Genomic DNA, 16,821 nt, shown 5'->3' with positions numbered 1-16,821 from the left:
CCTTCCCAGCTCACACTCTGCTTCTCTCTCTCAAAAATAAACAAACATTAAAAAAATTTAAAAAAGAGATAGTTAAATCAATTCAAATTTACCTTTTAATCATCTCCTCTTCTTTTTACTGTATTCTTACCTGAGCCGCTCAATTTTCTCTGGAGTAATAGGTTCCTTTCCAAAAACTTGGTCTATCTCTTCATAAAGTTTTTTCTGAACCTCTTCAGAGGTGGTTAAAAAACAGATTGCCCAGGTGCACACTAAGTAAAAATTTATATTAATAACAATGAAAATAGCTAATTCATAGTTTGGGTACTATTACTATTTTTTTCCTGTATTTTCCTTTTTTCTGATAGGGAAGATACATAAATGCTACCAAAAAAATAAAACAAGATTGTTCACAGAATTTGTACTTCATTGAACAGAACATGAATATTTATAGAACATTCCTAAAGAGATAGTACAATCTGGAAAATTTCTTTCTTAAAAACTGGCAAGTAACTGAGACCAAAAATGCATTTTACCGAAGTAAAAATAGTAACGATAATAAATAAACTTCACATCTGGAGGAGTGTTAAATGTTGACAAATTTAATAGATTTTCTGGTTCATCCAACCTTGTGTAATAAAAATAATGATTTATCAGTTTACTCAGGAGTCCTAATTAAATGATTCATACAAATCAAAGTAGCAGGAGATTTACTTATAAATCAATATTCTAAATTTTTACTTGTAATGGTAGAATAACTGGCTCAAAACTTAGTACCAGTTATTGCTTAGGACAGTGGCTCTCAAAAACCACCCAGGAATTGGTTGATAGCACAATCCCACATTCGCAGATTCTGATTCAACATAAGATTTAGGGTGGAGTCCATGCATGTGTACTTCTAACAAATAACACAATTATTTTGATGAACACCAAGACTGGAAGATTATTAAACTTATGGGCTTATTTTTGCTTAAAATGGCTTATAGATTATATTCACCGAGGAAATGGAAAGGTAAGAAAATCACATGAGAGAACATAAAATAGAGGTAATAAGAGTAATTATATTTCCTTTAGAAATCCACTGGCATTATAACTATTCGAAGAATGGAACCATTTAGATATATAATACATTTTGCCCTAGATTATGCTTGAGATGACTCTGTCTATACTACTTTTTCTATGTCAAGTACTTTCAAAAATACATTAAGTAGTTTCTACTTCTATTTATTAATTATCTCTTTCTTGATCTAAGGGCTATCTTAAATTTGTTTCAAAGTTACTTTTTAAAAAATGTTTGCCTAATTCACATATTATTCACAATTCCTATTCCTGGAAAGGACAAAATTCACTTTCTGTACTAACCACTAAAATTAATAGCTGCCTGGTACTCACTTTTTAAAAAATTTATTCACATCCAGAGTTTGTAAAGGGCACATGAGTAACTGCCTGTCCTTAGCTTTTTCCTACAAAAACTTCTTTAGTAGAGCTTTTGAGTGAACTACAGAGTTTCTATTTCAAAAGTGATATGAAAACTTGTACATACAGGGTACAATATGTACGTAATTTTACAATATATAGTAATAAGCAACACTGGAAGATTTAGTACAAGGTTAGCACACAGTAGGCATTCATAATACCCTGTATTAGTATGTTATCACTTAAACTTAATATAATTGTATAAGCTTAATAATCTCAAACATTGGTTCTTTTGTAGAACTCCATCAAAAAGTATGACTAAGCACAACTTAAAAATAAGATTTTAAGACACTGAATGTTTTTTAATTACGATATTGAACCAAAGACACAACTGTATATTTGAGAGATACCTGGGATATCATCTAGAGCTAACCTTTTATTTTAGAAAAGGAAAAAATCCTGAGGCAAGTATCTTGCTCAAGGCTAATTAGTAATAGAGGAAGGACTTTAAAGTTTCCTGCCTATCTTGATTCTCAAAACCTTTAGAGGTACCTTAAAAAATAATCAACCCATGTGCAAAGAAACAGTGAGTGATAGGCTGAAATTTCCTCTAAAAACTGCAATATGATTAAAACATTAGCTTGACTTTGGAAATGGTCACTTTTTCTGCTCTGTATCCAGAGCACAACCAATTTAGATTTTTTTGAACATCTTTAGCAAAGATATATTTTAATGTAGTACATTTTTAAATGTTTATTTTCATATTTGAGAGAAATAGTGTGAGTAGAAAGAGAGAACGGGTGAACAGGGGAAGGGCAGAAAGAAGGGAAGAGACGGCGGGGAGGGGGAGCAGGCTCCATGCTGAGGGTAGAGAGCCCCATGTGGGCCTCAGGATGTGGGGCTCAGGCTGGAATTCAGGAACTGTGAGATCAAGAATTGAGGTCAGATGCTTAACCAACTAAGCCACCCAGGTGCCCCTAATGTAGTAAATATTTAAAACAAGTACTTTTTAAAAAAGTTCAATACATTATTTTTGACACATTTGACCTAAATTCCATTTATTCTATATTACCTAGACATCTCTCTAAATGTCAAAAATTTTATAAGAAAATTGTATGGGAACTTTACATTTTGAATTTCTGTTTTTTAAAAAAGTTGTAAATGAAATCCTTCAAAATGAACAAATTTTTTCTATTTATTTCAAATTGATATTTTAATACTTTAACATTTTATATTAGTATATTTTTAGAAACACACACAAATATTTATAAATACCGTATGAACTAATGGTACTCTACTAAACCCAAATACAGTAAGGAAACAGAAACATATCACACACTTTAGAATTTTAAATAAAAATTGGGGTGCCTGGGTGGCTCAGTCAGTTAAACGTCCGACTTCAGCTCAGGTCATGATCTCATGGTTCTTGGGTTCGAGCTCCATGTTGGGTTCTGTGCTGTCAGCTCAGAGCCTGGAGCCTGTTCAGATTCTGTGCCTTCCTCTCTCTCTGACCCTCCCCTGCTCACACTGTCTCTCTCTCTCTCTCTCTCTCTCTCAGAAATAAATAAAACATTTAAAAATTTTTAAAGAAAAGAATTTTAAATTAAAATCACCCTCAATTCTACGAAGAGTGGAATTCTTTTAAATTGTGATTTCTGTGGCCTCTATCCTCTGTTGGTAGACCTTAATAACAGCAAACTGGATTGGAGTCAAAGAGAAAAGCTGCAGCAGGAAATTGCAAAGCTCACTACTCTGGCTGGAAAGGTGTTAGTAACAGTTCATTTTAAAGGCACTGACTAGAATTCACAATCCATAAACTGTGTGAAGAAATTTATGGCAATGTTCAGAGGTGGCATAGAGCACCTGGGGTTAAAAAAAAAAAAAGGCAGCTGTATGAATCAAGCCTTTCAAACAAGAATAAAAAAGAAAAGAGAAGGGAAATTATAAAGAGGTCTTGCAAACAGTTTCCTTTGTTTTATCCCTGTATATTTTATAATATATCTCAAAAAGAAATCAGTTGCTACTTACATTTTGCAGTTATTATGCAACTGGCCAGAGAAAATATCATACTGTCTTCAAGGATCTAGGAGAGAAAACTAAGTTTAGAAAGTGTAAAATGCTTAAGGTTGCCTGTATTAGAGCCTACTAAAATAATGTCCAGTACAGAATTAGGGTCAAGGAAAAGAAAAAAGTCTACTATTTCTTTAAAATGTTTTCACTTAGAAAAAAAACCCTAATGGAAAAACCAACCTAAATACTGCATTGCCTTTTTGATGCAATAAACATTTATCGGTAATATCACTGGCTCATGATATGCTTTTTGCAAATATTACTGGCTCAATCCTATCTTTCTGGCTTGGCCAGGTGCAGGAGCAAAGCCTCAAGAACAGCGGAGAAGATGCTGCCATTATGCTTGGAGCCTTATTCAATTTCTGCACCTACACATACCTGGCAAACCATTCTATCTATGAAATTTGCATGCATATAATGGGCAGAAGATTCCTATAATGAACAAGTGTGGACTCTTTGCCCTTTGCCTGACAATACCACACAGCTGTATGCTGGAGGTAACAGAGGCACCCTGGGAAGAAGCCAAGCTGCCATATCCAGTCATTAGGCAGAGCAGCTTGGCTGATAAAAACTTACACGAGTCCATGGGGCACTGTGTGACTCAGTTGTGCGTCTGACTTGAGCTCAGGTCATGACCTCACAGTCTGTGAACTGAACGCCATGTCCCTAAGTTGAGCCCCGTGTCCAGCTCTCTGCTGACAGCTCAGGGCCTGGAGCCTGATTTGGCTTCTGTGTCTCCCTCCCTCTCTTTGCCCCTCCCCTACTTGTACACTCGCGCTCTCTCTAAAATGAACTTAAAAAAAATAAAACCTTTTACAAGTCCTCCACTCTTTATGATGTGAGAATTGTGATTCAGTATTTGCTTACCCAATATTATTTAATATACAGCTGATTCAAAGATCTAAATACCTGTACTTACTAACACGAAACTAAATACCTGTACTATTTATGGATGATGCACGATAAAAGAGAAGCCACTGAATTTTAGGAGGGAATCTGGGTTAAAGTGAATAAAAAGCAAACTATACATGTGTGATTATCATTTGTTTGATAAACATTTAACAATTACATCACCTGCTGGTCATTAAGGTTCCCTTGTACTAAGGAGTCAATGAAAATATGCTGACTGAAGTTCTTTCCTTTTCGTTCTTTTATGATTTTCTTTAAGATAGATTCCAGTTGCATAAGAGCTTAGAAAAGAAATCAAAAAAATTGAGAATATAACATTTGAAAAGACTGAACATTTTTTAATAGTTTTGTATAATGTTGCTATGTGCAGAACAAAGCTTTCAAAAGTAAAAGAGGTGTAACTAACAGTTTTTAAAAAGCTAATTTATGTTTAAATTCATGAACTTTCTCGTCCTTCTTTTTTGCTAAATTTTACATATAAAAAGCTGTATAAACCATATAGGTACAATGTAAGGAATAATTATAAAGCAAACACCCATAATATCACCACCTACATCAAGAAACAGAACTAATGCCAGCACCTGGGAGGCCCACATACATAAACCTATTTCATGATATTATCTACTTTGCTGCTAAATTCTATCCTTTTAACTCCATTCCTCTCCCAATATCAGGCATTTGGGGACAGAAACAGATGTGAAATAATTAGAAAAGTAGATTGCTGAAACCAGAAAGATACAGAATAAATAACTGATATCCAACAGTCAAAATTATCCAGAGGTCACTGCTCAGTCTCCATCTTACTTGACCCATCACAGGATTTGATGATGTTGATCACATAGTCTCCAGGTATAAGATTTTCATTTGGATCTCAGGATTCCAATGCTCTCCTGTACTCCATACTTACTCTACTTTGCTGCCTGCTCATTGTTTCCTTTTGTTGATTTCTTCTCTTGATTTTCTTAATGATATAATGTCCAAGGTAAGGACTCGGTTTTTAGACCTCTTTTTCTATTTACATTTTTTACCTTTATGGTCACTAGTCTTAAGGCTTTAAATACAATCTATGGACTGAACACTCCAAATTTATGTTTCTAGTCACAAACTCTTTCTCCTGAACCCATACTCCTATATCTAACAACCAACTTATTAGCCTCTCCATTTAGATGTCTGAAGCATATTATACATAACATATACACAGATGAACTCTTGATTTCTCCCCACCAAAACTTGATCTTCCTACAGTCTGCCCCCTCTCCCTAACAACTTCATTCTCCAACTATTCAGGCCTAAAACCTTGGTGTCTCCTCTCTTATACCACACAACTAAAGTGTCAGTTAATGTTGGTGTTCTACAAAATACAGAATTATTCTCCCTTACTCTTTTTTTTAAAAATTGTATATTTGCTGTTGCCTGCCACCTAGTCCAATCCACATTATTTCTCTTACCTGGTTCATTGAAATAGTCCCTGAATTAGTCTCCCTGCTTCTGCTCTAGATGCCTATAATCTATCACAGCAGCCAGAATGACCCTTTAAAAACATAACTCAGATTGGGATGCTTGGCTGGCTTAGTTGGTAGAGCGTCCAACTCTTGATTTTAGGGTTATAAGTTCAAGTCCCACGTTGGATGTAGAAATCACTTAAAAATAAAATCTTTGGGTTCGCCTAGGTGGTTCAGTTGGTTAAGCGTCTGACTCTTAATTTCAGCTCAGGTCATCATCTCATGGTTCATGGGACTGAGCCCCACATTAGGCTCTGTGCTGACAGCGAGGAGCCTGGTTGGGATTCTCTTTCTCCCTCTCTCTGCCCCTCCCACACACACTTATACTTAATCTCTTTTTCTCCCAAAATAAATAAGCATTAAAAAATAGTAAAAATAAAATCCTAATATCTCACAGTAACAACCTAGTCTTACAAAACCTGTCCCTCTCCCCCAGTCTTTCTGGCCTCATCCCCTTTTATTCCTCTTCTGTCTTCCCTCCAGCCAGAAAGTTCCCTGTACACCAAATAAACCAGAATCCTACCTTGAGGACTTTGCAATTACTTTCCCTCTACATGGAATCTCCTTCCTTTGGACATGGAGACATTCACATGATCTGCATTGACTGGTTTCCTTATCTCTTGGAAGTGTTAGCTCCGAAGTCACCTAATCTTAGTGAGCCTTTCCTAATAATTCATCCTATTCAAAACTACAACCTCCTCATCCCTGATATGCCCTATCCCCCCTCTTGATTTAATTCCATAGCACTTTTCATCTTTTAACACACTATTCCTTTTACTTATTTAAAATTATTGCCAGCCTCTTCCCACTAGAATGTGGTGCCACTAGACAGGAATTGTTTGTTCTGTTGATGGACATCTCCCCAGCACCAAAATCGTACCAGAATATTACAGATACTCAGTTAATAGTTACAGAATGGCACGAATGTAACACATTAGTGATTAAAATGAGAAATTATTAACACTGTACTGCAATGGTTCCCAACTTTGCTACAGATAAGAATCACCTAGGAAGCTTTTCCTAAAAAATCGTAAAGTACAAGTCACACCTCATATCAATTAAATCTGAATGTTTAGGAATGGAAGTCTGGCTTCACTATTTATTTATTATTTTTTAATAGTTTTTCGTTTGTTTGTTTTTAGTAACGTCTACACACAGCATGGGGCTCGAACCCATGACCTCGAGATCAAAAGCCACATTCTCTGCTGACTGAGCCAGCCAGGATCCCCAACCCCCACCACCACTATATTTTTTAAAAGATTCAATGTATAGCAAAGTTTGGGAACTATTTCTGTACATTCTCAAACCTACAGGTACATCAGAATAATCCGGAAATCTTTCATAAAAATATCTAATGCCCAGGGCGCCTCTCTATCAGACTCCAACTAAACTGGCTTAGGGTAGGGTTCAGTTTTTTTATTTTAAGTTCCAGAAGTGATTTTAATGTACAGATCAGGTTGGAAATTACTCACTTATACAAAGGATGCACTGATCCAGCCATGAGATCCAAGTCACATAAATGCCAACACAGACTCATTTTCAATAAAAGCTCAAATTTTATTTATGTCAATGTTACAACCCAAGGAACATATGTTAGACAATCTACTTTTATTCAGAATCAAAGAATATGAATTATTTTCACTTTGTATATGTTGAACCAATATTTGTGAAATACTTTATTCAAGGGTATTAATCCTAATGCATTCATCAAGGTAATCACAATGGTACTGAAAACCAGAGTGTAGAAAATGTGTCCGTTAAATTGGCTTTTGGGGGCCTATGTTGGACATCAAGGGAATCACTAGAGTGGTAAGGCCCATGAGGGCAGGGATTTTTTTCTCCTACACACAAAATAATGCTTAGCACATCCAGGCCTCAATAAACACTTGTTGAAAGAATGAAGAAAGAGGGACACATAGCTGGCCAAGTCAGTGGAGTGTGGGACTCTTGATTTCAGGGTTACAAGTTTGAGCCCCATGCTGGGTGTAGAGATTGCTTAAAAAATAAAATCTTTAGAAATAAAAGAAAGAAGGAAGAGAATACTGGAAAGCAACACTATTATATAAAATGGAAAATAATCCATTATTTCAATACAGCCCATGTATTTTAATTTACCCTACTTTCAAAAAAGGAACTGAAGCAGCTGAAAATAAAGGTATTAAAGTATTACAGTCATTAAATAACTGACAGAAAATACAGAACCAAAAAAAGGGAGAATCATTTTGTGGAGGCATTTTAAATTAAAATTGTTATTTTTCTGTGTAAATTTTATTAGGTTATAACCAATGCCCAACAATTTTGAAAATAATTTTACTCAGTGTTATAAATGGCAAGACTTTTTACACGGCTACATTTCTTACATAAATCTATACAATATTTAATATTTAAGTTGGTATTACTTCCTTAATAATTCCTACATTGTTGGACATCTAAATTGCTTCTGATTTTCTACTTTCAGAAATAGCCTTACAAAAAAATATTCATGATTTTTCTTCTTTTAGAAAGAAGAAAATTTTTTTATGACTTTATTTTATGACTTTATTATTTATGACTTTAATATGTATTATCAAATTGCTTTCCCAGGACTGTACCCTTACATTTTCCTATATGCTATGCCTCATTCTACACTGAGTACTAAAGCTTCATTTATTGATTCACTGCTTTTTCCTCTCTTATGTTCAAGAAAAACCTTTAATAAAGGAAACAGGAGAAAAACATAAAGAAAATATAAATGACCTATGATCTCATGATTCAGAGATAACCTGATTAAAACTGGGGCACATAGCCTTTTGTTCTTACTATAATTTAAGAAGAGTAAAACTTACCATCTTCATATTGCTTTTTCCGAGTTATACTTTTATCAAGTGATCCATCTAAAAATCCTTTTCCAATTTCAGACCAAACCTGAAAATAGGTAAACATACCTATTATCTAATAAAGTACATTTTCTAAAGAATGACAAGCAATCTAAGCTAATAATTGAGGAACTCCTATCCTACCAACAGATCTGATAATTAAGCTCTCACTTTTAAGTGGGCTAATCATTCACTCCAGAGTTTCTGAAGATACTGTTCAAATATATTTTAATAATTTTAGTCAAGGTACTTTAAAACTAATTATAATTAGAAAGTCAAAGTTCCTTGGGGCTCCTGAGTGTCTCCGTTGGTTAAACAACTGACTCTTGATTTCGGTTCAGGTCATGATCTCACAGTTCATGGGTTTGAGCCCTGAGCTGGACTCTATGCTTGTCTGGAGCCAGTTAGGGATTCTCTGTCTCTGTCTCTCTGCCCTTCCCTTGACTGCACTCATTCTCTCTCTCAAAAATAAATAAATAAATATTTAAAAAAATAAAATAAAATAAAAAATGTCAACGTCAAAAAACAAAGGTGAGGAACTATTTCACATTAAAGAGGTCTGACTACTGAAAGTAAGGAAATTTGAATATGGGCTGTGGAGAACAATATTGTATGAATGTTCAATTTCCCAAGTTTGAAAACTATGTTGTTGCTATATAAGAGAATGTCCTTGTGTTTAGGAAATACAGACTGAAGTATATAGGGGAAAAAAGGCAAAATGTCCACTTTTTCCTCAAATGGTTACAGTAATGGTTCCAAAGAGGTGGGTAATGAATGACAAAAGCAAATGGGGCAAAATGCAAACAGCTGGTGAACCTGGGTAAAAGATATATGGGAATTCCTTACACTAGTTGCAACTTTTCTGTAAGTTTGAGATTATTTCTATTTTGAAGTTATAAGGAAAGAATGAAAAAGGAAGGAAAATAAAATACTAGCATAAAAACATCCTAGAAATAACAGGTCATCCTAGAAACAACAGTGGAGATCTCTTTTAAAAAATGCGGTCTTGTCAATATGAAAAAAATCAGACAAAAATAACTGAGTCAAAAATTGGTTCTTCATTAAAATATGAAGACATTTTAGGAATTCCTTAACCAACTTATTTCGCCTGGGCACACAAACTAGCTTACTCCAGGAAGTGGAATTTAGAGTGATTTTTCCACTTTTATTTTTACATTCCTAAATATGTGAATGTTTGATAAGAAATGTGTGTGTATATGTATACATATATGTTTATACAAATATTTTTCTTTTTGGGAGAGAGAGAAAGCAAGTGCAAGTGAGAAAGAGGAGTAGAGGGAGGGAGAGAGAGGGGGAGGGAGAGGGAGAGGGAGCGGGAGGGGGGTAGAGACAGAGAGAGAGAGAGAGAAACCTAAACATGCTCCAAGCTCAATATGGAGCCCAATGTGGGGCTCGATCCCATGACCTTAGGTCATGACCTGAGCTGAAATCAAAAGTTGGATGCTCACCCAACTGAGCCACCCAGGCACCCGAAGAAACATATATTTTTAAATCATCAGACATAAAAATTAAACCATTTTAATGGGGGAAAGTATATTAAATAACAGGGAATTAAGCCACAGTTCCTAGTGATTTTTGTTTTAAATACATTATCCCAATTATTTAATCAAAATGTTTTTACAGATTTGAATATAATAAGGAATAATTTCTCAGAGACCCAAAATGTAGCCAATGACCTAATACGATTTGAATTGAATAAATTAATTTAACATTGGGGTTAAATACATGAATGCTGAAATTGATAAAAATAGAAAATGAAATAAATTCTATAGGCGAATCTAGAAAAAAAACAGTAAATCATTTTTAGACTGAATTAGTCTTTCCTCAAATCATATTCATTTCATTTGAATGCTCTGCTGGCTTTAATTTCTTTCTATATGGGACATAATCTAGTTCTATTAAAGTTTTTCTCTTTATTCTAGAATTCAGTATCATTTTATAACATACTTCCTAAGTATTAGAAGGAAATTTCTTTAGCCATCCACTTTTTACACTTCAAAAAGTAACTGCTGAAAAAAAGTAATTTTTACATTTTGAAACATACAATTATCTTTGCTTGCATTGTTGACTGAGCCCAAAACAAGGAAATTCTATACTATAGGATCTGACACCTTTTTTTTGAGAGGCAAAGTCTACATTATTCAACAATCCAATTTGATTGAAAGAATAATTTTAAATTTGGCCCTAGACTTACTGTGCCATGATTCTTCTGGAAGCGAATGACTTCCTGGTCATTTTCAAATGTATTACCCATTACCATCTGTGTAACAGACTTCATAGCAAAACCAAGCATATGCTGGCAGAGGGGTACATGCTGGGACTCTGGGTAGGAGAGCCATTTATCTAATAATTCTTCCGAGAGCTGAAAGAGAACAGAAAACCACAATGATTTACTATTTCTTCTTTCTAAATCTTAGAAAAATTCAGCAAGCAGATTATATTACAGTGCAGCTCTGTAATCAAAGTAAACACTCGTGTGTTTATTTCAACTGTCAGACAACACTGGCTCCACCTGTAATTATATCTTCAACGGTTCAGGTTCAGATTCTGTCAAAGGGTTGATTTGCAAAACAAAACCACCACCACAATAATAAAAAGAGAAAATATAAATTATAAGTTCAAGAGCCAGAAAAACCTTAAACCTAACGGAAATGAGAAACTAATATCTTAGTCTCATTTGCAACTACATGGATGGAACTAGAGGGTATTATGCTAAGCGAAATTTGTCAGTCAGAGAAAGACAAATATATGACTTCACTCATATGAGGACCTTAAGATACAAAACAGATGAACATAAGGGAAGGGAAGCAAAAATAATACAAAAACAAAGAGGGGGACAAAATAAGAGAGACTCTTAAATACAGAGAACAAAGAGAGGAGTTGCTGGAGGGATTGTGGGAGGGTGGATGGGCTAAATGAGCAAGGGACTTTAGGAATCTACTCCTGAAATCATTGTTGCACCAAGTGCTAACTAACCTGGATGAAAATGATAAAAAACAAAAAAATTATAGAAAGAAAAAACTAATATTAGTCTCTAAAAATAGTAAAGGCTCATCATAGAGTGCCTGTGATACAGTAAATAATAAATATATGAATATGTAAAACCTTAGACATGCTCCAGTGACAGAAACTTCTCATAGTCTCTGTCATTCCTTCATTCAACAAATATTTATCAAATCCCTTGTGGAATAAAAACAATGGGTAGTAAACAGATAAAAATCTTTGGAGTAGAAAAATCTTGGTGTTACTTCAGGCTCTATCACTTAGAAGCATTGCGGCTTTGAGCAATTTGCTTAATTAACTCTCCCAAGGTTCAGATGTCTCAACCATTAAATGTAGATGACATCTCCAACTCTGAATGGCTGCTGTGATATGGATAATTATAACCACAACACATAATGCAAGAACAGTTTTGTAAGGTGATATACATATATTTAAGTTCCTTTCCCACATGAAATTCATGAAAGTTTTGACACAGTATAAAGGATTAAAACTAAATGTGAGAAACAGAATAAATGTTTAAAATGAAAAGATTAGCACTACATACATTTATACCAACTTAAAGTGACATATCTGGATACCTTTTTTTTTTTTTTTGAGAAAGGGAAGGGAAGCTTTAATGATTCCATAGTATCAAGATTAACAAATACATGTTTTTAAAATTTATTTTATTTTCAGAGAGAAAGCACACATGCATATGAAAGCAGAGGAGGGGTGGAGAGAGAGGGAAAGAGAGAATCCCAAGCAGGCTCCACTCTGTAAGCACAGAACCCAACCCAGGGCTCACACCCACAAACCATGAGATCATAATCTGAACCTAAATCAAGATCAAACACTCAACTTACTGAGCCACCCAGCCGCCCCAAATATACCTTAAAAATCTCCTTGAGATGTGTGAAGATGAAGAAAACAGGAAGATAATGATTAAAACAGAACTACATTATTAAAAAATTTCAGAGGCACCTGGGTGGCTCAGTTGGTTAAGTGTCCAACTTCAGCTCAGGTCATGATCTCATGCTGCAGGAGTTCTAACTTCGCATTGGGCTCACTGCTGTCAGTGCAGAGCCTGCTTGGGATTCTCACTCTCTCCTCTCTCTCTGCTCCTCCTCTGCTTATGTGTTTTTTCTCTCTTTCAAAATAAAAACTTAAAATTTTTTAAAAATTAATTTTATGTTAGGGACAGAATAATCTCAGCTACTTTAAAAACTTAGAATTCTTTGGTTACTATTCAAGTTTATATAACTTCATACTAAAAGGTAAAAAAAAGGGGTGCCTGGGTGGCTCAACTGGTCAAATGTCCGAATTCAGCTTAAGTCACAATCTTGCAGTCTGTGAGTTTGAGCCCCACACTGGGCTCTGTGCTGACAGCTGAGAGCCTGGTGCCTGCTTCAGATTCTGTGTCTCCCTCTCTGTCTGCTCCTCCCCCACTCGTGCTGTCTCTCTGTCTCTCTCAAAAATAAAGACTTTAAATAATAAAAGAATAAAAGGTGAAAAAAGATTTTGGAAACAAAACATTTAAGTGATGCTATTAGAAATAGTAAAGCTGGAAGGGCTAATTAAGTTTGACTTATGGGTAATTACAAAAGTTCCAAAGGTAAAAGCTAAATATTGGGGGTAAAAAAGCTTTCTTGTAGATGGAATGCCTGGGTGGCTCAGTCAGTTGAGTGTCCAGCTCTTGGTTTCAGTTCAGGTCATGATCTTAACAGTTTTTGGAATCAAGCCCCATGTCACAGGATCTGTGCTGACAGCTTGGAGCCTGCTTGGTTTCTCTCTCTCTCTCTGACTCTCCCCTGCTCGTGCCTGCTCTCTCTCTCAAAATAAATAAACATAAAAAAATTTTTAAAAAGTTTTGTGGACAAAATAAAACATATGAATAGATATAAGATAAACCAGTAAGATTTCCTTTGTCTAAACATGAAAGTTTTCTTTCAGAAAACAAGGTTTTCCTTAATATGCATGAGATTTTTGTCTCAAAACAATTCTAGGAAAACTATGTAACTTGCAACCATCTAAGCTTCATGCACAGAAATGGGAAACCCAACTACATGCTAAGTGTTCACCCACTCAGATACTGAAGTGCCAGACCTTACTTTCTTCATCATTCCATGTACTCCTAAATGTCTAATCCTTTTCATAAGTCATCAGGCCCAATGCCATGTGACAAAGCTACACCCTCATTATTTACAATCTTAGTGTTGAGCTAAGCTAATAAATTGTTTGAATTTATTCCAAGTATGACATGTCAATGCTGAGCCTTTACCTTCATCCTTACATTTTTAAAAAATTTTTAATGAAGTTTATTTATTTTGAGAGAGAGAGAGAGAAAGAGAGAGGGAGGGAGAGAGCGTGCGCAAGTGAGTGAGAGTATGGGAGAGGCAGAGATAAGAACAGAGAGAGAGAATCCGATAGAGGCACTGCACTGTCACTGCAGAGCCTGATCAGGGTTCAAACTCACAAACTGCAAGTGAATTCAATTTACGTATTTTTTCATTTAATTTTCCAAATGGTTACACTTCTGTTTAACCATTAAGTACATGTCTTTTTTCTCCACTAATTTGAAATGCCACTCATTCATTATACACTGAATTCACATATGAAATTGGGACTTTTCCTGGACATTGTCTATTTTGTTGATGACACATATTCCACTATCATAACTCTGAAAATTTATTGTATGTTTATAATGTGTCCTATTATTATTCTCTTTCAAAATGTTCCAGGAGAGAGTGACTTCCAGAATGGTGGAGTGAGGGCCTTGGTGATATTGTTCTTCCTCTAAAACAATGCAAACACGTGCACACCAGTGAAACAATGAGAATCAACCATTTCAGCATGGTGGCAATTAACCAGAACCAAGTGCCCACAGAGAAGTATCTATTCAACAAAAACTACTAAACCTCGGGAGGACAGTGGGGTCTGTGATGTCTTTTAACTTAAGGTTATTTCCATCTTCCTTCTCTCCCCAGCTCTGTAGTATCATGGTAGCCAAAAGCCAACAGCATTGCAGACAACACAGAGACCTGACATTTTTGCAGTGTTATTAAAGCATTATCACCACCAGTGACCAAAATGGTCACTGAAAATAGGGTAAGGAATCCCAAGACTCTCTCCTTCCCCCAAAGTAAGTAATGAGCTGGCCAAAACTGTCATAATCAGCTTCCAAAAAACTCTATAATACAGTCAAAAACTTAAAACAGCCAGGGGAAAGCTTGGTGAAGAAAGAAGCTGGGACTCTGTGGTAAGTAAGCATTGTGGCACCTTAAACAACCTTCCTACCATCTCCAAGCCACAGAAAGGCAGCAACTATGACAAGAGCAGTCCATATTCCTGGTGCAGAGTGCTGTGAAGCAATACAGACATTATTCGAAAAGAACAGCAGCTATGAGTCTCAACCTGCTTGGAAGCTCCCATCAAGGACTGGTGCAAAGGCTTCCCTTTGTTTTGCATAACTCAACACTCTCAGTGTTTCCAGGACACATTCTTGGGTAGCTTCTGCTGAAAACATTTAAGGGCACAGATATTGACCACATCAGTTGGAGCAAGAAACATCTGGGGCAAGCAAAAAACAGACTATGAAGCTTGGGAAGGAAGAGGTTAGGAGAAGAGATAAATATGGGAATAAGATCTTTTGAAAGCTTCTGCATATACCAGGGAATTAAGAAAGCCATGCACATGCCAAAGAGGAGGATACATGCTCAGAGAAGGCCTGAGAAGACTAAACTTTCACATCTGACAAGTCTGTGGCTCCATACAAGTAGGAAGTGAAAGCTAAGGTAGATCTGTAAAAGGCCTAAATAAGTGTTAATGGAGGGCCCAAATGCAAAGCCAATCTACAAATATCAGAAGAGTTTTTATTTCTCCTTTTGTACTTTTTTTAAAAGTAGGCTTCATGCCCTGCGTGACGCGCAACTTGAGGCTTGAACAAATGACCCTGAGATCAAGACCTGAGATGACATCAAGAGTCTGACACTATACCAAATGAGGCACCCCAGTGACCCAAAAGATATTTTCTTTTTTACTTTTCTTCTTTTTCTCTTTTGTCAAGTATTTAAGGTAAATCTGTCAACACCACCTGACCATTAAGCTAACAGAACAGATGCTTCAGTGGTCACACATGAGAGAGAGAGCGTGCAAGTGGGGGAGGGACAGAGAGAGCGGAGACACAGAATCTGAAGCAGGCTGCAGGCCCTGAGCTGTCAGCACAGAGCTCAACGTGGTGCTCAAACTCTTGAACTTTGAGATCATGACCTGAGCCAAAGTCAGATGCTCAACTGAATGGGCCACCAAGGCATCCCTATCTACCAGACATTTAAAGCAGAGTTAATAGCCATTCTTTTCACACTGTTCCAAAAAAAAACAGAAAAAGAAGGAAAGCCTCCAGACTTGTTCTATGAAGCCAGCACTACCTTGATTCCAAAAGCAGACAAGACCCCACTGGCCAATATCCTTGATGGACATGGAAGCGAAAATTTTCAACAAGATACTAGCAAATCAAATTCAACAGTACATTAAAAGAATTATTCACCATGATCAAGTGAGATTCATTCCTGGACTGCAGGGCTGGTTCAGTATTTGCAAATCAAACATCATACACCATGTTAATAGAAGAAAGGATAAGAACCATGTGATCTTATCAGTAAATGAAGAAAAAGCATTTGACAAAATACAGCATTCTTTCTTAATAAAAGCCCTCAAGGAAGTCAGGAGAGAAGGAACATACTTAAACATCATAAAAGCTATATATGAAAGACCCACATCTAATATCATCTTCAATGGGGAAAAACTGAGAGTATTTACACACACACACACACACACACAGAAATATTACTTAGTGATCACAAAGAATGAAACCTTGCCATTTGCAACAATGTGAATTGGAAGGTTTTATGCTAAGCTAAATAAGTCAGTCAGAGAAAGATATCACATGATTTCACTCATATGTGGAATTTGAGAAACTTAACAGATGATCACAGGGAAAGGGAAGGAAAAATAAGATAAAAACAGATAGAGGCAAACCATAAGGGACTCTTAAATACAGAGAACAGGTTTAATGGGGATGGGGAAAATGT

General features: G+C 35.8%; 1 protein-coding gene across 1 annotated transcript in view; it reads right to left on the bottom strand.

Moving 5' to 3' along the window:
* CYP20A1 (cytochrome P450 family 20 subfamily A member 1) overlaps positions 1 to 16,821 on the bottom strand; it is a 63,564-nt gene that overhangs the window by 25,507 nt on the left and 21,236 nt on the right. The window contains exons 5-9 of the mRNA XM_077747617.1: positions 10,947 to 11,114; positions 8,702 to 8,780; positions 4,540 to 4,655; positions 3,424 to 3,478; positions 131 to 251 (exon numbers count right to left, since the gene is read on the bottom strand). Coding sequence (XP_077603743.1) covers positions 131 to 251; positions 3,424 to 3,478; positions 4,540 to 4,655; positions 8,702 to 8,780; positions 10,947 to 11,114 — 539 coding nt within the window. The remainder of the gene's footprint in view (positions 1 to 130; positions 252 to 3,423; positions 3,479 to 4,539; positions 4,656 to 8,701; positions 8,781 to 10,946; positions 11,115 to 16,821) is intronic.

The sequence above is a fragment of the Crocuta crocuta genome, unplaced genomic scaffold (assembly GCF_008692635.1).
Source record: "Crocuta crocuta isolate KB4526 unplaced genomic scaffold, BGI_CrCroc_1.0 scaffold159, whole genome shotgun sequence".
NCBI classification, from domain to species: Eukaryota; Metazoa; Chordata; class Mammalia; order Carnivora; family Hyaenidae; genus Crocuta; species Crocuta crocuta.
The sequence above is the reverse complement of the archived record's forward strand: the minus strand, read 5'-3'. Positions and strand labels throughout refer to the sequence as shown.